Here is a 20,019-nt window from a genome sequence, read left to right as displayed (position 1 = left end):
GTAATTTAAACATTTGGTTAATAGCGGCAAGTGTGGACAGGTAAGGGAATACCTCTGCAGATGGCTCCCCATGATAGGTGAAGCAGTATTTTATTTAACTCCAGAATGTTTAAATAAATAAAAAATTCTAAGCCTATCACCCAAGTACTGAGGTGGCAAGTAGTAGTTGTAGTAGATAGTAAGGTATTGAATATTCGGGCAGGTAAAAATGTCATTTTCAACAGCCTGACTGAGACAACTTAATTTTATTATAAAGAAACATTTGCAAGTTAAGGGAGGTCACATGATCATAACAACTGGTCCATTAAATAACAGGTCATAAAGAAATAAAAGGATTGACAAAAACACTAAGGTAGTAGAAAAACGGTTGGGAGAAATAAAGTTAATTAGGATTCTAGCTTGTAATTAGTTTGCCCTTTCATATTCAGACTTCTGGAACAGGGGTGAAAATCCAGCTTCTATTGAGATGAATGTGGAGTAGTGGATGGAAATAAAACTGTCATGATGAAACAGAGAACAGGATAAGGTTTTGTATCTCTATCCCGCCCTAAAACACAGAAAATCAGCCATAGTCCATAGACCCTATCCTTATCAACCTCGATCCCAAAAGTATTCTGAATATGAAACGTTGAACACTTTTAAGCCAACCATTCGTGAATTGACTATTTTCCTTAATATTCAAAGCCTTTGCGAAATACTGGGTTCTTTTGAGGTACTTCAGCCACACTGGTGTCCTTGGTATGAAAATGTATGCACTCACTAAGTCGCTCTGGATAAGAGCGTCTGCTAAATGTCAATGTAAATGTGTATTCAGACCATTCCGAGTACCAGTCACTCAATACATAGACAGCAGTAGACTCTCATTCTTCTTCTTCCTCCAAAATGATACCAGGCATAAATACACGTCTTCACAGTTGAATGCGTCATGTCCCTTCATACAAAGTGATGAACAAAAGCTTCCAGAAGAAATTAGGTTGATAGAAGATACATTGGTAGCGTGGAGCTACCTCATTCCAACCCACTACTGTAGGATCATATTTTGAGGGAACTATGTGCATCTAGCAAACAATGTCACTCCTCAACAACCAAGAACAGTCGTGAGTATGGCGTTCCAATGACAGGGGAACAGAGCTGGTTCCTAAGCATTTCGGTAAGAGTGTTCATTCCATGACTGAGAAAGTGTAGAGAAAGCCACTATAATAGAGTTGGGAATGAGATGGTAAATATGGAGACTGAACAGCCTCACACACTGGGGTGAGACAGATTGAGTTAAAGGGCTTGTGAGTGTCATGAATATCTGGAGGCACAGGTCATTACTGTACCATTACATACTGAAGAGAGGGGGAGAAACAGAACAGATTCCTCTTTGAGAAAACAAAGCAAACTGAAAGATATAAAAAAAAGGATAAAACAGACAACACAAACAAAAAGGAAATATCAAAAGAGGAAAATCTTCACAGCTGAAACCTCTCCTGTCTTCAGTCTGAATCCTGTGAGCAAAGACATCAGTCCAAGGTTGAGGTTGTGTTAGAAAGAGAACTATAACCGAACGTATTCTGTCCGTAGAGGTATGGGGGTGAGTGGTCTTTGCCAGTGGTGTGGCCTCTCCAGTCCAGTCCATGTATGTCCACTGCACATTTAGAAACATACACACTCATGTATCCTTTCCACACACACACACACACGTCCTGTACACACACGTTCACATGATGCCGTTGGTGAGGTACTGGAAGCCGTCGTAGAGCTTGGTGGTGATGGAGCGCATGGATCCGTCCACCATCTGCTCCACCAGGACCTGCAGCTGCTCCTCCGTCAGGCTCATGTGGAAACGCTCCTTCAGGGTCCGGATGGTGCTGGAGCCGTGGAAGCAGGGCAGCTGGGAGCCTGGGAGGGAGAATAGAGGGGCACTGAGGATGTACAGTGTAGTACGGTTTGGTACTTATAATGACCAATTGTACTTATCGATAAAGAACTTTCCTCAAAGTTAAAGCTGCTTTTCATGACTAACTAAAGCTAAAGATAACATGACTAATATACAGATTAGGACAAGAGAGAAATGTCATGACTGACACATAGTTGTGTGTTAGGACAAGGTAAGAATTAAGAGTAATTACCTTGCTGCATGATCTCCACTATCTGGATGACTTTGTCCATGTGTTTACGTGCTGCTATCAGGCCCTGCAGCATGAGCATCTTATAGTAATTAAACATGTCTCCATCCAGACCTCCCATCACCTAGAGAGACAGAGCATCTTATAGTAATTAAACATGTCTCCATCCAGACCTCCCATCACCTAGAGAGACAGAGCATCTTATAGTAATTAAACATGTCTCCATCCAGACCTCCCATCACCTAGAGAGACAGAGCATCTTATAGTAATTAAACATGTCTCCATCCAGACCTCCCATCACCTAGAGAGACAGAGCATCTTATAGTAATTAAACATGTCTCCATCCAGACCTCCCATCACCTAGAGAGACAGAGCATCTTATAGTAATTAAACATGTCTCCATCCAGACCTCCCATCACCTAGAGAGACAGAGCATCTTATAGTAATTAAACATGTCTCCATCCAGACCTCCCATCACCTAGAGAGACAGAGCATCTTATAGTAATTAAACATGTCTCCATCCAGACCTCCCATCACCTAGAGAGACAGAGCATCTTATAGTAATTAAACATGTCTCCATCCAGACCTCCCATCACCTAGAGAGACAGAGCATCTTATAGTAATTAAACATGTCTCCATCCAGACCTCCCATCACCTAGAGAGACAGAGCATCTTATAGTAATTAAACATGTCTCCATCCAGACCTCCCATCACCTAGAGAGACAGAGCATCTTATAGTAATTAAACATGTCTCCATCCAGACCTCCCATCACCTAGAGAGACAGAGCATCTTATAGTAATTAAACATGTCTCCATCCAGACCTCCCATCACCTAGAGAGACAGAGCATCTTATAGTAATTAAACATGTCTCCATCCAGACCTCCCATCACCTAGAGAGACAGAGCATCTTATAGTAATTAAACATGTCTCCATCCAGACCTCCCATCACCTAGAGAGACAGAGCATCTTATAGTAATTAAACATGTCTCCATCCAGACCTCCCATCACCTAGAGAGACAGAGCATCTTATAGTAATTAAACATGTCTCCATCCAGACCTCCCATCACCTAGAGAGACAGAGCATCTTATAGTAATTAAACATGTCTCCATCCAGACCTCCCATCACCTAGAGAGACAGAGCATCTTATAGTAATTAAACATGTCTCCATCCAGACCTCCCATCACCTAGAGAGACAGAGCATCTTATAGTAATTAAACATGTCTCCATCCAGACCTCCCATCACCTAGAGAGACAGAGCATCTTATAGTAATTAAACATGTCTCCATCCAGACCTCCCATCACCTAGAGAGAGGCAGTCACAAGAACAACTGTTGTAATAATCCATTTGCTTTGTTCAAGATGGCAAAGTGTTTCAAACCTCTGCTTTACTCCTGGTTCAACAGAGTGCAAATCTGAATCAGAATGTCCAATTAGTGTTCCTGTCATTTAACTCACGTCTACAAACTCGCTGGTGAGCTTGAAAGCAGAGGTCTCGAAGCCCAGGTTGCGGGGCGAGCTGGACAGAATGAAGCCAAAGTCTATGTGGATGATGTGGCCCTCGGCGTCCAACAGGATGTTGCCATTGTGTCTGGAGAGAAATGACAGGAGGAGAGATGAGAGAACAGAAATGGTCAGAAAGAAAGAGGGGAACGAGATGAGAGAACAGAAATGGTCAGAAAGAAAGAGGGGAACGAGATGAGAGAACAGAAATGGTCAGAAAGAAAGAGGGGAACGAGATGAGAGAACAGAAATGGTCAGAAAGAAAGAGGGGAACGAGATGAGAGAACAGAAATGGTCAGAAAGAAAGAGGGGAACGAGATGAGAGAACAGAAATGGTCAGAAAGAAAGAGGGGAACGAGATGAGAGAACAGAAATGGTCAGAAAGAAAGAGGGGAACGAGATGAGAGAACAGAAATGGTCAGAAAGAAAGAGGGGAACGAGATGAGAGAACAGAAATGGTCAGAAAGAAAGAGGGGAACGAGATGAGAGAACAGAAATGGTCAGAAAGAAAGAGGGGAACGAGATGAGAGAACAGAAATGGTCAGAAAGAAAGAGGGGAACGAGATGAGAGAACAGAAATGGTCAGAAAGAAAGAGGGGAACGAGATGAGAGTGATCAGGATGTAAGCGATGAAAGAGGATAAAGGAGTGAATGAGAGGGCGTAGTGGGAGTGTCTGACCTGTCTTTGACCTGCAGAAGGTAGCAGATGAGACAGTAGCCTGCACAGCTCTGAACAAAGTTGCGCTGGGCCGTGAGGAAGGCCTCAGTGGTGTGGGTACCGTGTTCCTGCAGGAAGTAGTCCAGCAGAGGCATCTGGCTCTGTTTCTTCACCTGGCGGAGGGATAACAGATAACTTTAACATTTAAAGTCCCATTCCAGTCACCTTTTCACCTCCTTTAACCGCTGATTTACTTAACAATAGGCACATTTTAATAGGTGGTCCAGTCATGACATAGCACGGGGGGGCGGGGCGATGACATCACGGATTCCCATCAGACCAACTCCTTGAAGTTTACAGGACATATTTAATAATAATTTGGTGGGTGCTTATATATATATATATTTTTTTTTTTTGCATATCCCAACTCCCCCTCAGACACTCTCGGAGAGTGGGGTCACGGCCAGGGCATTATCAACAGTGATCCTGGAGAAATTAGGGTAAAGTGCCTTGCTCAAGGGCGCATCAACATATTTTTCACCTTGTCAGCTTGGGGATTCGAACTAGCGACCTTTCGGTTACTGGGCCAACGCTAACGCCCTAACCGCTAGGCTACCTGCCGCTAGAAGCCTAATATCTGGAAGAAAAGGTATTGATCTAGCTGGCTGAGGAGGGAAAGGTTTTGTGAGAGTAATGTTCTCAAATAGTAATGTTAAATACTACTAATAGCTAAGTTTGTTTTTGTGTGTGATTTTGTTGGAGCCTTTCTGAGCCCGCTCACCTGGTGGATGGACACTGCATTGACTATGGGTTCAATCATGCCGCTGTCAGAGGAGATCACCAGGATCTTGTAGGGTTTGATCCAGATAGGCACACGTTCCTGTTCCCAGATGATCTGGGAGAGGGAGAGAGGTACATGATTAGTACAGATAAAGTATATACATGCATACAGAAATGTATGCACGCATGACTGTAAGTTGCTTTGGATAAAAGCGTCTGCTAAATGGCATATTATTATATTATTACTGTAGTGTAAATACTGGGTGTGGATATGTGGAAAGAGAAGCTCATCTTTGCTGTGTATGTGGAGTTGGAGCTAGAGTGTCCATAATTACCTGGAGCTGCTGCAGCACTTGAGAGGCCAGGAGCTCTTGCCGAAGGTCGTCGCCACACTTGACGATGACTGACAATAACCGCCAGGTAGGGATGTGACCATAGGGGGAACCCTCCCTTATCCGCCTGTTCAAAAGAACACAAAAAGTACAGGAACATACAATTAGCAAAGCTCAAACCTTTCCTCTAGCCTTGAGGTTACAATCGAGGCATGCAACACCTCCATGGTCCACTGCAGGGATTGTGTACGCACTGAACCTTCTCCTGCCACGGCTCCTTGAGAGCCACTGCTGAAGGGTCCTCTGGGTCTCGCTTGAATGTGGTCGGTGTGTGAGCTAGCTGCTCTGAGAGCCGGCGCCTGTGTAGAGGGGGGAAGAAACACACTCTCACTGTTATACAAGAGGAACACTACTGAAGAAGCATCATATACATAACAGTTTGAAAGACTACAATATACCACCCAAAGCTATTCCTCTGTACCTGATGTCTCCAGCAGCGATGAAGATGGGCTCCTTGCTGTCTAGGCTGGTGATGCTGTCCACTGAGAACTGGGAGATGTTGTCACAGCTGTTGGTGTGGAACTCTGCGAGCTGGGAAAACAGAGAAGAGGGAAAGAACAGGGGAGAGAGTGAGTCTACAGCCCACAAGAGAGGTGTGAAAACACAAGGGTTTACAACACTCCTTCACTAACTGATAAGGGTGGGTACCACCTAAAATGTTTGGCTCCTGACCCCTACCTCCACCTGCAGATCCCCGATGTCGTCCACAGACCAGGCTTCGTTATCCTCATCGTAGTTGTGAACTGTTGAGAAGCCCCCGGCGCGCTGATCCGCCGTGATGCCGCAGTCTGGAAGGTTCTCCACTGAGCGCGTACTGCGGATCCTCGTCTCGGAGATCCGCAACGGAACGTTGGAGGTCTCAAAGTCCTCACACTCCAGAACCTCTACATAGATGAGGTATGGCGCCTGATGAGGTAGAGGTGATTGTTTACATGTTTGAATTGGTGCATCGTCTCATTCTACACTGTGTGTGTGTCTCCCCCCACCTTGTCTTTGGAGTTGAGCACCACAGCCTGTGTGTGAGGGACGCGCACTACGTGGTGGTCGAAGGCGGCGGTGGGCAGCCAGACGCGGGCGGGCAGCTTGTGGTTGAGCAGCGACAGCTCCGAGATGAGCCGGGACGTCTTCTGCTCCTTGGTGGGCAGCGTGGCCAGCCGCTTCCCAATGCCCATCAGGGACTTGATGAACTCTCTCTGGGGTGCCAGACGTACTGGCTACAGAGGAGGAGGAAGCACGGCAAGAGTAAATAAGATGTATGAACATAATGACCTTTTGGAGGAATAGTGTTTTGTAATAATAGTTCAGTGTTGTGTTGGAACCAAATACTCTCAACACAACACACCTTCTCATGTTGACCCCCAGAGAGTTGGGAAATCAGAGCACCACTCCCTTGTGAAATTACAATAGCAACTTAGATATACAGCCATGAGCCGCTGGTCCATTTGTGTCAAGTTTGTTAGAAATGATTCAGGAGTCAGGGCCCATTATTACAGCTGATTCAAGTGAGCAAATGTGTATAATCGCCTGTAGTCTCAAAATAGCCTTTTAAAAGCTGACACACTTCAGCAACCAACTTGACACAAATGTCAGAAGATAAGACTAGTTGAAACAAGAAAGACCAGAACTTGAAACCATTAGCAAATCATTCATTTGAGGCTAAATTATTTCAGCAGTGGTTTAGCAAAGTCAAAGTTTACACAAGCCCCAAAACGTCATACACACATATTTTATCCTAAAACAGGAAAAATAGAAAATTAAACCATTAGAGTGGAGGTTTATAAGCATGTATCACAATCTGCACCCATAACAATGATAGATACACAACTGACCAAAAAAGCGATGACGAACGGATCCCACTGCTGCCATCAATGACCCCTGAGGGCTTTTTAGCTCTGGAGCCCAAAGTTGCATATTGAGATACATGCTTACTTACGACTCCTCACTTCACATACAGAGAGTAGTCTACACCCCAGCTGCCAATGGAGACAGGCAGCCATCATCCCAGAATGCACCACATAAGTATGTGGTGATGGAGGCCGTTAACTTACTGCACCAGTCTTAGTCTAACAATCAAGACTTTCTGAGCTGGAGCTAAGATCCTGGGAAAGGTGACAGGTTAAAGTACAAAGTAAGGAAAGGAAAGGGGGTGGAGGGTAAAATAAGAACATTAACAATGTTTTATTTTTCTTAAAATCAGCAACAACAATCATAATTAGGTACTCTCCTTGATTAGTACTAACAGACTGTACGCCCCAGTGAATGGGAAGAGGCTGCATTGTGTGCCTGTGCATTCCAGGGTCTTGTCGTGAGGAGTGACAACACATAACTGCAGATCTTCCATGATCACTGTTGTCTGGGTGAACTACTACTAACACCGTCACATGACACTAAAGGTCACAGAGCAGGGGAACAGAAAATAGGAAAGTGAGAGAGAGATGAAAGCTCTCTATAGAGCTTGGAGAAGCAAGGACAAGGAAGACATTAAGAGAAAGAAAAGAGCAGTGAAAGTAAAAAAAGGAATAAAGAGAAAATCTTCCTTCATGAAAGTCTAGTGACGTCCGGTGTTTCTGAATGGTTACTCACAACAGACAATGTCTCACTACACATTAACCAGGGGGAGGAGGAGTGATGTTGGGAAGAGTCCAAACTCTTCTAGATACAGTGCCTGCAGAAAGTATTCACACCCCTTGACTTTATCCACATTTTGTTGTGTTACAGCCTGAATTTAAAATGGATTCAATTGAGATTTTGGGTCACTAGCTTACACACAATACCCCATAATGTCCAAGTGGAATTATATTTTTTGAAATGGGTACAAATGAATAAAAAATGAAGAGCTGAAATGACTTGAGTCAATAGGCCTAAGTCTTCAATCCCTTTGTTATGGCAAGCCTAAATCAATTCAGGAGTCAAAATGTGCTTAACAAGTCACATAATACATTGCATGGACTCACTCTGTGTGTAATAATAGTGTTTAACAAGATTTCTGAATGACTACCTCATCTCTGTACCCCACACATACAATTATCTGTAAGGTCACTCCGTCGAGCAGTGCATTTCAAACACAGATTCAACCACAAAGACCAGGGAGGTTTTCCAATGCCTCAAAATGAAAGATACCTATTGGTAGATAAAACAATTTTTAAAGCAGACATTGAATATTCCTTTGAGCATGGTGAAGTTATTAATTACACTTTGGATCAATACACCCAGTCACTACAAAGTTCCAGGCGTCTTTCCTAACTCAGTTTCCGGATAGGAAGGAAACCGCTCAGGGATTTCACCATGAGGCCAATGGTGACTTTAAAACAGTTACAGAGTTTAATGGCTATGATAGGAGAAAACTGAGAATGGATCAATAACATTATAGTTATTCCACAATACTAACCTAAATAACAGAGTGAAAAGAAGGACGCCTGTAAAGAATAAAACATATTCCAAAACATGCATCCTGTTTGCAATAAGGCACTAAAGTAAAACTACAAAAAAATGTGGCTAAGAAATTAACTTTAAGTCATGAATACAAAGCATTATGTTTGGGGCAAATCCAACACAACACATCACTGAGTACCACTCTATATATTTTCAAGCATGGTGGTGGCTGCACCATGTTATGGGTATGTTTGTCATCGGCAAGGACTAGGGAGTTTTTTAGGATAAAAAGAAATGGCTTAAAGCTAACACAGGCAAAATCATAGAGGAAATCCTGGTTCAGTATGCTATCCAACAGACACTGGGAGACAAATTCACCTTTCAGCAGGACAATAACCTAAAACACAAGGCCAAATATACACTGGAGTTGCTTACCAAGATGACATTGAATGTTCCTGAGTGGCCTAGCTACAGTTTTGACTTAAATCAGCTGGAAAATCTATGGCAAGACTTGAAAATGGCTGTCTAGCAATGATCAACAACCAACTTGACAGAACTTGAAGAATTTTAAAAGAATAATGTTCAAATGTTGTACAATCCAGGTGTGCAAAGCTCTTAGAGACTTACCCAGAAAGACTGACAGCTGTAATAGCTGTCAAAGGTGATTCTAACATGTATTGACTCAGGGGGTTGAATACTTATGTAATCAAGATATATTAGTGTTTTATTTTTCAGAATTTGTTTTACAAACTGGGGGAAAAGTCAAGGGGTGTGAATATTTTCTGAAGGCACTGTAAATAGATTCCACACTAGACACCTTGAACTTTACACCCAGCTTAACAACAGTGATGCGCGATAGCAGTCTTCCTTCACACTTTATTGTTCACCACCCTTTGCAGAAGGTCACATGTGAGACTGAGAAAGCATTTTCTGCTGCCCGATGACATGAAGTTGGCCCATCACTTAACAGAATATTTCAATTCCCTTCCTGAATTGATTCTGACCTGGCGCCATCGTATTATCCACTCCATGATGGGCCAACTGTAGCTTGGCCCATCATGGCCCAACTGTCCCCTGTAGCTCAGTTGGTAGAGCATGGCGCTTGCAACGCCAGGGTTGTGGGTTCGTTTCCCAACGGGGGGGGGGCAGTATGAAAATGTATGCACTCACTAACTGTAAGTGGCTCTGGATAAGAGCGTCTGCTAAATGACTAAGATGTAAAGGTAAATGATGGGGCAGTATGTCTCTATAGTAGTCTTAATAAGAGAGTGGGAAGATTGTGTTTTGGGTACCTCTATAAGAACAGGAAGGAAGTTGTGTCAATGACTCATTGATGACTAAAGGAACCGAACTGGTGTATCAGTGACTCATGAAGTGATTTGTACCCCAATGTTTAATTGTGTATCCAACAACTAACTAAACAACAACTTAAAGTGTTCAAATGTTATATAACAGACCCTTCTCATGCATGAGAAGACTGCATAGTCCTAGGTAATATCCCATATCAGAGCATATCTGGCTGAGGTCAGGAGAGGTTACTTCCTTTTACATAATGACAGCTCTGCAGTTTCAGGGACAGTCCTTGAGTGCCCAATACCCTGTAGTGGTGATGACTGAATCACTGAGTACGTTTATATGCACACTAATAATTAGATACTAAACTGATTCTGGCAGTAGGCTGAGTAAGGCATTAGTCATATAAACACCTCACTCTGCTTATTTTAAATCGACGTAAGGTCATAATCGAAGCAAGCATACGCCGATTAAAATACCTGGTTTTCTGAGCAATCTTTCAAATGATTTGTTATAGCAGTGTATTTGATCTGTGCATGTGCTAGCACGAGCAGCGCAAGCTTCCTTCTTTTGCGATTTTCGGCTTTATCAAAGTCCCATCAGGTAGCCTGATTTCAGATGTGTCCATGGAAACAGGATTATTAGGGAAATCATTATTTTTGCAAAGCATGTAAACGTTTTTAATTTATTATATTAATCTGATTATTCACAATAATCGTATTATTGTGTGCATGTAACCGTTAGCTACCCATCTTCCTTAAACGACGATGACAAGAAATACCGGTCTTATCATCATAGCTAAATTAACCATTACGACAAATTCTTTACGCTGGTGTTTTTGTATCCAATAGCTACCAGGTTAATAGCCGAGTACTGATGATGTCACCACATGGTCAGTCACCATAGTGAACTAGTATCATCAAGATAATACCAGACCTCAATAGAGAGCTTTGGGCATGGTGTTTATAGAGGCACTGTGACCCTACAGTAACAGTGTCTCCATGTTTGTATAACATTGTAAGGGTGTCATGATGCCAACGTAAACCGAAGAGGGAGCTAAGAGAGAAAGGAGGACGTGACTACAGGGAAATCACTGAGCTTGAAACTGAACTGCTGATTAAGTTTGGTGTGGTAGTCACGAACACGCATGCATGCACGGACACAGACACATATAGATAGAGCTTCATTGGTCAAAGGTCCTCTCTTCAACATTTTTGTCATTTTAGTCATTTAGCAGACGCTCTTATCCAGAGCAACTTACAGTAGTGAGTGCATATATTTTCATACTGGTCCCCCATGGGAATCGAACCCACAACCCTGGCCATGCTCTACCAACTGAGCTACACAGGACCACGTGTGAGTCTCTGTGGATATGTAGCCATGACACTTTCTATACAGAGACAGAAGAGGAAGTATTATTCTGTGCTCTGTCTGGAATATGTGCATTCCATTGACCCCTCACCTCAATATCATGTCATCTTTGGGCCTATTTGGTGATAACCGCTACAGCGTAAGGGTGCTGGACTGTGTGTCGCCCCCCCGCCCCGTTGGACCCCAAGCAGTTGCTTCCAAAGTTAGCTATCCCACTTTGAGAGATACCGGCCAAGATACAGAGAAACAAACTGACTTGGTGGAAAACAAAAACTTGTATATACTCCCAGTACACACCTCGTCCTGGTTGCTCTCCACCTTGGGGTTGCTCGCGGTCCTCTTCAGGTTGCTGCTCAGGCTGATGCTGACCGTGGCATCCGACTTGGAGCGCTGATGCGTGCGCTTGGTAGGCGACAGACCGTGCTCCCCACCCAAGCCGTGCCCATGCAGGGATTGCGCAACGGTCGGAAGTGGGCAGAAGGGGGTCAACGTCAGTGGCTGGCGGGCACGGACCGCGGCTGGTTTGAGTTCGTCGGAGAAGATGAGTTTGCGTAGCTTGGTACCGCGTGAGTGTCGCTGTGTGGAGATGTGCATGTCGGAGGAGTAGGCGCCCAGCAGCCAGGCACACTGCAGCGAGAAGGAGATACTCTGACGGCAGCGGTGCACCTATGGGGAAAATAAATCATTTGATGTGAAAGGGGCTTTAGAAAGGATACATTTCTAACTCTTATGACTAGCTAGCCACGGAGATGATTCAGGGCAGTAACATACGCACCACGTAGGGCTTGATGGCGTCTCCCACGTCCTCGTCCATGTGGATGTACATGTTGAGCAGCTGCGGCAGGTAGAAGTCCACCTCCTCGTGGCGGAAGCTGAACAGGCGGTTGCCAATGTAGGCCTGCACACCCGGCTCCTTGGAGTTGTGTAGGTAGGAGATGGCCATTGACACGTCGAAGAGTTTGGACTCAAACAGCCGCAGCAACCACGACTGCTTGGAGGGGTTGTGTCGCTGGCGCCGCCGCGCACTTTTCACCGAGCCTGGAGGCAGTGCCTCAGAGTCCTCCTCCCCAGGGATTTTTGGGGGCTTGATAGGCTCTGTATATACAGTCCCGTTGACCAGTGTGTGGTCCGTGCTATTGCCACCGTCAGACCCAGACCCTGACCCCTCACTTTTGCCTTTGAGGAACTTCACCTTCTGCAGCACCTCCTGGCAGGCCATCTTGGCCACCTCGGGGTCGATGACCAGGGTCAGCTCGCCCACGCCCTCTGAGATGACGTCCAGGGGTGGGCTGGAGGTGGCTGGACCATCGCTGTGAGTGGGGCTGGGACTGGGGGTCTGCTGGTGGTGGTAGTGTCCAGAGGAAGGGGAGGAGGGCAGAGAGCGGGAGGGAGAGGAGGAGATGGACAGAGAGGAGGAGGCTGTGGAGGAGCTCTGCGGTTCTAGTTCCTCTGGCTGTGCAGCAGACAGCCCCAGCTCCGTGTCACCCATCACGGCCGCTCACCGCACTCCCACTGGGGAGGATTATGAAGGGGGGGGGGGGTATAGTGAGTGAGAGAGAGGTTGGAAAGAGAGGATTGTGAAGGGGAGGGGGGGTAGGGTGAGTGAGAGAGAGGTTGGGAAGAGAGGATTATGAAGGGGGGGGCAGAGTGAGAGAGAAGTGGGGAGGAGAGGATTATGAAGGGGGGAGGGGGTAGAGTGAGAGAGAGAGGTGGGGAGGAGAGGATTATGAAGGGGAGGGGGTAGAGTGAGAGAGAGAGGTGGGGAGGAGAGGATTATGAAGGGGAGGGGGTAGAGTGAGAGAGAGGTGGGAAGGAGAGGATTATGAAGGGGAGGGGTTAGAGTGAGAGAGGTGGGGAGGAGAGGATTGTGAAGGGGGGAGGGGGTAGAGTGAGAGAGAGAGGTGGGGAGGAGAGGATTATGAAGGGGAGGGGGTAGAGTGAGAGAGGTGGGAAGGAGAGGATTATGAAGGGGAGGGGTTAGAGTGAGAGAGGTGGGGAGGAGAGGATTATGAAGGGGGGAGGGGGTAGAGTGAGAGAGGTGGGGAGGAGAGGATTATGAAGGGGGGAGGGGGTAGTGAGAGAGAGAGGTGGGGAGGAGAGGATTATGAAGGGGAGGGGGTTGAGTGAGAGAGAGGTGGGGAGGAGAGGATTATGAAGGGGAGGGTGTAGAGTGAGAGAGAGGTGGGGAGGAGAGGATTATGAAGGGGAGGGGGTAGAGTGAGAGAGAGAGGTGGAGAGGAGAGGATTATGAAGGGGGGAGGGGGTAGTGAGAGAGAGAGGTGGGGAGGAGAGGATTATGAAGGGGAGGGGGTAGTGTGAGAGAGAGGTGGGGAGGAGAGGATTATGAAGGGGAGGGGGTAGAGTGAGAGAGAGAGGTGGGGAGGAGAGGATTATGAAGGGGAGGGGGTAGAGTGAGAGAGAGAGGTGGAGAGGAGAGGATTATGAAGGGGGGAGGGGGTAGTGAGAGAGAGAGGTGGGGAGGAGAGGATTATGAAGGGGAGGGGGTAGAGTGAGAGAGAGGTGGGGAGGAGAGGATTATGAAGGGGAGGGGGTAGAGTGAGAGAGAGGTGGGGAGGAGAGGATTATGAAGGGGAGGGGGTAGAGTGAGAGAGAGAGGTGGGAAAGAGAGGATTGTGAAGGGGAGGGGGGGTAGGGTGAGTGAGAGAGAGGTTGGGAAGAGAGGATTATGAAGGGGGGGGCAGAGTGAGAGAGAAGTGGGGAGGAGAGGATTATGAAGGGGGGAGGGGGTAGAGTGAGAGAGAGAGGTGGGGAGGAGAGGATTATGAAGGGGAGGGGGTAGAGTGAGAGAGAGAGGTGGGGAGGAGAGGATTATGAAGGGGAGGGGGTAGAGTGAGAGAGAGGTGGGAAGGAGAGGATTATGAAGGGGAGGGGTTAGAGTGAGAGAGGTGGGGAGGAGAGGATTGTGAAGGGGGGAGGGGGTAGAGTGAGAGAGAGAGGTGGGGAGGAGAGGATTATGAAGGGGAGGGGGTAGAGTGAGAGAGAGAGGTGGGGAGGAGAGGATTATGAAGGGGAGGGGGTAGAGTGAGAGAGGTGGGAAGGAGAGGATTATGAAGGGGAGGGGTTAGAGTGAGAGAGGTGGGGAGGAGAGGATTATGAAGGGGGGAGGGGGTAGAGTGAGAGAGGTGGGGAGGAGAGGATTATGAAGGGGGGAGGGGGTAGTGAGAGAGAGAGGTGGGGAGGAGAGGATTATGAAGGGGAGGGGGTTGAGTGAGAGAGAGGTGGGGAGGAGAGGATTATGAAGGGGAGGGTGTAGAGTGAGAGAGAGGTGGGGAGGAGAGGATTATGAAGGGGAGGGGGTAGAGTGAGAGAGAGAGGTGGAGAGGAGAGGATTATGAAGGGGGGAGGGGGTAGTGAGAGAGAGAGGTGGGGAGGAGAGGATTATGTAGGGGAGGGGGTAGAGTGAGAGAGAGGTGGGGAGGAGAGGATTATGAAGGGGAGGGGGTAGAGTGAGAGAGAGGTGGGGAGGAGAGGATTATGAAGGGGAGGGGGTAGAGTGAGAGAGAGAGGTGGGGAGGAGAGGATTATGAAGGGGAGGGGGTAGAGTGAGAGAGAGAATAGGAAACAGAGTGGTTTCATCATTATTATTATTATTTTTGCACTCAACGTGTGACAGGCCTAAGGCTGTGGCGGTCATGACATTTTGTCAGCAGGTTATCTTCATGCAAAAGACTGCCGGTCTCACGGTAATTGACCGTTAATTAACAAACACGTTTCGCATATCCAGACCTCCATGCATACAAGCCGCATAAAAGCCCCTAATGCGCGCCTTTGGAATGTCTACATTTTTACAAAGTCTAATAGATCTATTTAATATACACAATCAAAATAAATCCATTATATATTTTAGGCAGGTCTTAAGAAACATGATATGAAGAAAATGTATTTCAGAAGAACAGAACACTATGTTATCTGGCGCCATGCCATAGGCTGTAGGCTTGTTCATTTAGCAGAAAATATATGCTTATAAATCCTGTGCCATTATTTTATATTATATGATTGGTTCGAGCCCTGAATGCTGATTGGCTGACAGCCGTGGTATATCAGACCGTATACCATGGGTATGACAAAACATGTATTTTTACTGCTCTAATTACATTGGTAACCAGTTTATAATAGCAATAAGGCACCTCAGGGGTTTGTGGTATATGGCCAATATACCACGGCTAAGGGTTGTGTCCAGGCACACCGCGATACGTCGTGGCTAAGAACAGCCCTTAGCCGTGGTATATTGGCCATATAACACACCCCCTTGTGCCTTATTGCTTAATTATAGTATGAAGAATATAATTGAATAAAATATAAATTATATTTTTCCCATTCCGGAGTGAGTGCGCATATGAAGTGGCTATGTTGAGCGTAAAAGTGATAATTTGAAACAGGTCCTATACGCTAGATTTAGAGTTATTTGGAAACTTTAGCTGTGAATGGTACAAACCTTAGAATGTCTTAGAAATCAAAACATATATGGGCTGCATGATGAGATTATAGGCTATTGATGATTTGAGAAAGTCGCAAAAAAAAAGCTACTTGGAGGCCGCTTTCCTGACAGTAAATTCTTCAATCATGCCGGGTAGGCTACTCCAGTTATTTCACTCCACACATCAACCACTATTTGAGGAGCATGTAGCTCATGGTAATCTGTCAGCCTATTCATTATTAAAATATATGTTTTAATGCCCTATTACTAGGCTATTTCAAAATCAAATAAAAATTCACTATAATTGTAGGCTAACTATGTAAGCCTCCCTGCACAATCAAGGAACCAACAGCATCGCCTAGGCCTATACGTTCTCTCCCAGACTCATGGATAGAAATATTGGAGCCTAGCATAAGGTAACCAGTCCATCCAGTATGCATAATAATTCAGCCCACACCAAAAGGCGATTACTAGAATTTGTTTGATTTTGGAGTATAGGCTAGACCAATTATGTACCAAAGACACCATAAATCAGTTTGTTTTACGTTTTTCTGCCATGTGTAATATGCGGTAGGTTATGTATTGTACAACGGCACAATCATTATTTTAATTCTGTTTTTGTTTTGGGATTGGGCTCATAATAGAAGCCTATGGATAAGCTCTAATATGCGTATGGTTGTTTTGAATTAACCATCACCTTAGAAAGCGCTGTCCATTTTGTTGTGTTAGGCTTTGAAACAACATCCACAACGACCATGTTTTCCACTCAGTTTCAACCTGTTGTTGAACTTCTTTCTTCAAATTGATCAATCACCAGTGAAGTCAGTTTTAAAAGCACTATACTGTTTTGATACTTTTTTTATGCGATTTTCGATTGCATTTGCATCGATGTCGTAGTGGTTAGAGGGACAGTAGTGCCCTGAATACCAGGCCATTAGCAACCTGATGGTCATTAGCGAGTTGGGTACTATCAACGCATGTCCAGAGAACATAAACAGAGATTACCATGACTCAACGGTCACATGGAATTTTACTGCAGTCATGACACGACTGCCAGTGTGGCGGTAATATGGTCACCGCAACAGCCCTTGACAGGCCACAAGTCTGCAAAACACAGCCCTTCGCTCCTTCATATAGCATTTACATTGAACAGGAATCAGGTTTGGACTAAGTGGAACAAAGTGCTCAGTGTGTAAAACGGATCTGACAATCTGTGTGGGTGTCCGTCCGCCCATCAGTCAGCTAGCATATAGCCTACTGTCTGTGAATGTAGGCCAATGGTCTTGTCTGTGTGTCACTGTTCATCTGTCTGTCCCATCTATGAACGTGTTCGTTTGACTGAGTGAGGTCACAGTGTCCCGGCAGGCCCTGCCATGTAACACACACGGCCAGACACATCTGCTAATTTTACTGAGCAGATTAGCACCACTACCTAGTGCCATGCACTACAGGCCCAAAGCAGGGAGAGAGAGGGTTGTCTCTCTGAGACCTGAAGGATAACAGAGGTTTTCTTCAACATGGTTAATAGCACCCCATCACAAGCCATCCATCATGGAACACAGAAAGTGAACATGGATCTACCAGAAACTTCACGACTACTAAAATGAAACCAATACATTTTTCACATTGTTGCATCAACAATGTGGGCTAAAGGCCTCGATCATTGAGATGAATGGGTGCAGTGTAACACTGGTCCTGCTGTATAATACTTGTGTGGGTGGCGGAGCAAAGTACTTCCTCACTGGGCTAGTATCCATCAGTCTTTTTCTTTGTTCAATATGCTGAAAAATGATATAGGACTAGCATCGCACAATGGAGAAAAAACCCTGAAAGGGCTGGTGGGTGTAGAACAGAAGTGTCAGGTATGTTTACAGTGTTCAGCAGATGGAATTTGAATGAACCATTTGCTAGCTGGCTGCAGCAAGTTGTTGTTGAATTAGCCGTTTCAAGAAGCATGGACAAGTACCGTTATCCTAGCAGTTCCTAACAGTCCCAACAGATTCATACAGGTGTCTAGCCAGCCAACACCGCCCAAGCAAGGGGTGTGTCATGGAGGTAGGTATACAAACATTTGGCACGTGTGGTTAACGTTATAAATATGCTGCAGATGCCAACTGTTGAAAGTAACTTTGCTAGCTAGTAGCTAACGTTGGCAAAACATTTACTAGAATGCTAACGTTAGATAGAGAGATGGCTAACTCGCTTCAGATGAGTAACGATAGCTAGTTAGTGTTTGATTTTCTACCTAACTAGCTAGCTTATTTGCTAGGTAGCTAACATTAGTAAACGTTCTTTTAGCTAGCTAGCTACAGCCGCCTCCCTTTCATTCTTGGTGGTCAGATGTAGCTAGCTAAACTAGCTAACGTTAGCCTCATATCTTCTTTAAACGATGATGACAATAAATAACGGTCTTATCATCGTAGCTAAATTAACCATTATGACAAATTCTTTACTCGGGTGTTTTTCTATCTAATAGCTAGCTACCAAGTTAATAGCTGACTAGCTAGCTAGTCACTGGCTGCTAACGTTAGTAGAGTAACCTAAACCTGAGGGATTAGCTAGTTTGCTTGCTATCACATAAGTAGCTACACTAGCTAGCTTAGTGGCTAACTTGCGTATCAAACTCCTCGTTGCCTTGAAACCTATGCCACTCATCGAGTGCTATAAACACGCAGAAACATAACTCATACCTTAAAATTGTGTTGGCTGGTTAGCTATTAAAGTTTATTTTTATCTCCAATGTTTCTGGTCCATTTAGAATGCGTTCAGTCCGGAGTTCTCTGATCAACTTCTTGGAGAAGTGACAGACAGGCTGCCTGTTATTCTTCTTCTTCTTCAATGGGGTTTATTGGCGGTTGGCATCCAACGTTATGGTGTATTACCGCCACCTTCTGAACTGGAGTGTGGGCCAGAGACAGGGAGAAACTAAATCCTACCTGCCAGCCCCGTTGCTCTTAAAAAAGATAACAAAATATTTGAGACTATATCTAATGACGTTCTACTCAATATACTATTTAAACTAATTTCCTGTATCCTCTTCTCCCTCATACTAGATCTCATCCTCTCCATTTTCCTCTGATACTGCCCACACTGTCTCAATACATGCTCCATGATCTCTGTTTCCTGACAATAATCACACTTTCTAGGGCTGCCTGTTTAGTGCCTGTATAAAATATATTTGTGCATTATGACAAACTACTCTACAATAACTGTTATTCATATTGTTGTAAAACATGGAAAATTGCTAAATGAAGAACAATTTTAGCTACATCCAAAATGAAGAACTTGTACAATTTTAGCTACATCCAAAAGTGAGTAATTGATGAAAAGAGTAGGGTCCACTCTACTGTATGCTACCAGTGTATTATACATATGCCACAGGAGGTTGGTGGCACCTTAATTGGGGAGGACGGGCACGGAGTAATGGCTGGAGCAGAATAAGTGGAAAGGTATCAACAACATCAGACACATGGTTTCCATGGTTTCCATGTGTTTGATACCATTCCATTCGCTCCATTCCAGGCATTATTATGAGCGTCCTCCCCTCAACAGCCTCCACTGACATAGGCCTATCCTTTACCAGAGTATTGATAATATACCTTTCATTATTATACACTTGTTTAATGTGTCATAGCGGATGGCTAAGTGCATTGCTGGAAGCTTCCAGAGATGTAGAAATGTGTCATAGCGGATGGCTAAGGTTTTGCTCACCTGAGGTAGAGTATCTTATGATAAGCTGTAGACCACACTATTTACCAAGAGAGTTTTCATATATATTTTTCATAGCTGTCTATTTACCACCACAAACCAATGCTGGCATTAAGATTGCACTGAATGAGCTGTATAAGGCCATAAATCAACAGGAAAACGCTCATCCAGATGCAGCGCTCCTAGTGGCCGGTGACTTTAATGCAGGGAAACCTAATTTCTACCAGCATGTTAAATGTGCAACCAGAGGAAAAAAAACTCTAGACCACCTTTACTCCACACACAGAGACGCATACAAAGCTCTCCCTCGCCCTCAATTTGGCAAATCTGACTATAACTCTATCCTCCTGATTCCTGCTTATAAGCAAAAACTACAGCAGGAAGCACCAGTGAC

The 20,019-nt window shown here is 45.0% G+C and overlaps 1 protein-coding gene across 2 annotated transcripts; it reads right to left on the bottom strand.

Annotated features, from left to right (window-relative positions):
• Nucleotides 1–230: 230 nt before the first annotated feature.
• LOC311119438 (phosphatidylinositol 4-kinase beta-like) lies at nt 231–18,757 on the bottom strand. Of its 2 annotated transcripts, XM_084194131.1 has the most exons (13): nt 18,608–18,757; nt 12,255–12,991; nt 11,777–12,145; nt 6,430–6,657; nt 6,122–6,349; nt 5,865–5,974; nt 5,638–5,742; nt 5,387–5,510; nt 5,053–5,166; nt 4,293–4,444; nt 3,569–3,701; nt 2,115–2,235; nt 231–1,884 (listed from the first exon to the last, which is right to left on the bottom strand). In XM_084194131.1, exons 2-13 carry the CDS (start codon nt 12,966–12,968, stop codon nt 1,703–1,705), a joined length of 2,580 nt encoding a protein of 859 aa, XP_084050257.1. In that variant the 5' UTR covers nt 12,969–12,991; nt 18,608–18,757; the 3' UTR covers nt 231–1,702. The 2 variants fall into 2 exon arrangements, with proteins under 2 accessions (XP_084050257.1, XP_084050258.1); XM_084194132.1 differs by lacking the exons at nt 231–1,884; nt 2,115–2,235 and adding an exon at nt 3,317–3,415 and having other exon boundaries at nt 18,608–18,693.
• Nucleotides 18,758–20,019: the final 1,262 nt, after the last annotated feature.

Source organism: Coregonus lavaretus (assembly GCF_964263955.1).
Source record: "Coregonus lavaretus genome assembly, contig: HAP1_SCAFFOLD_1994, whole genome shotgun sequence".
NCBI lineage: Eukaryota > Metazoa > Chordata > Actinopteri > Salmoniformes > Salmonidae > Coregonus > Coregonus lavaretus.
The sequence above is the reverse complement of the archived record's forward strand: the minus strand, read 5'-3'. Positions and strand labels throughout refer to the sequence as shown.

Bases quoted from the DNA above. Each gene is read 5' to 3' on its own strand.
- LOC311119438 (XM_084194131.1), bottom strand. From the start codon at position 12,968: ATGGGTGACACGGAGCTGGGGCTGTCTGCTGCACAGCCAGAGGAACTA. The intron at 6,658-11,776 runs GTGTGTACTGGG...CCTCCTCTGTAG, and splicing joins TGGAGAGCAACCAGGACGAG to CCAGTACGTCTGGCACCCCA. The intron at 5,167-5,386 runs GTAATTATGGAC...TCCCTCTCCCAG, and splicing joins AAGTGCTGCAGCAGCTCCAG to ATCATCTGGGAACAGGAACG.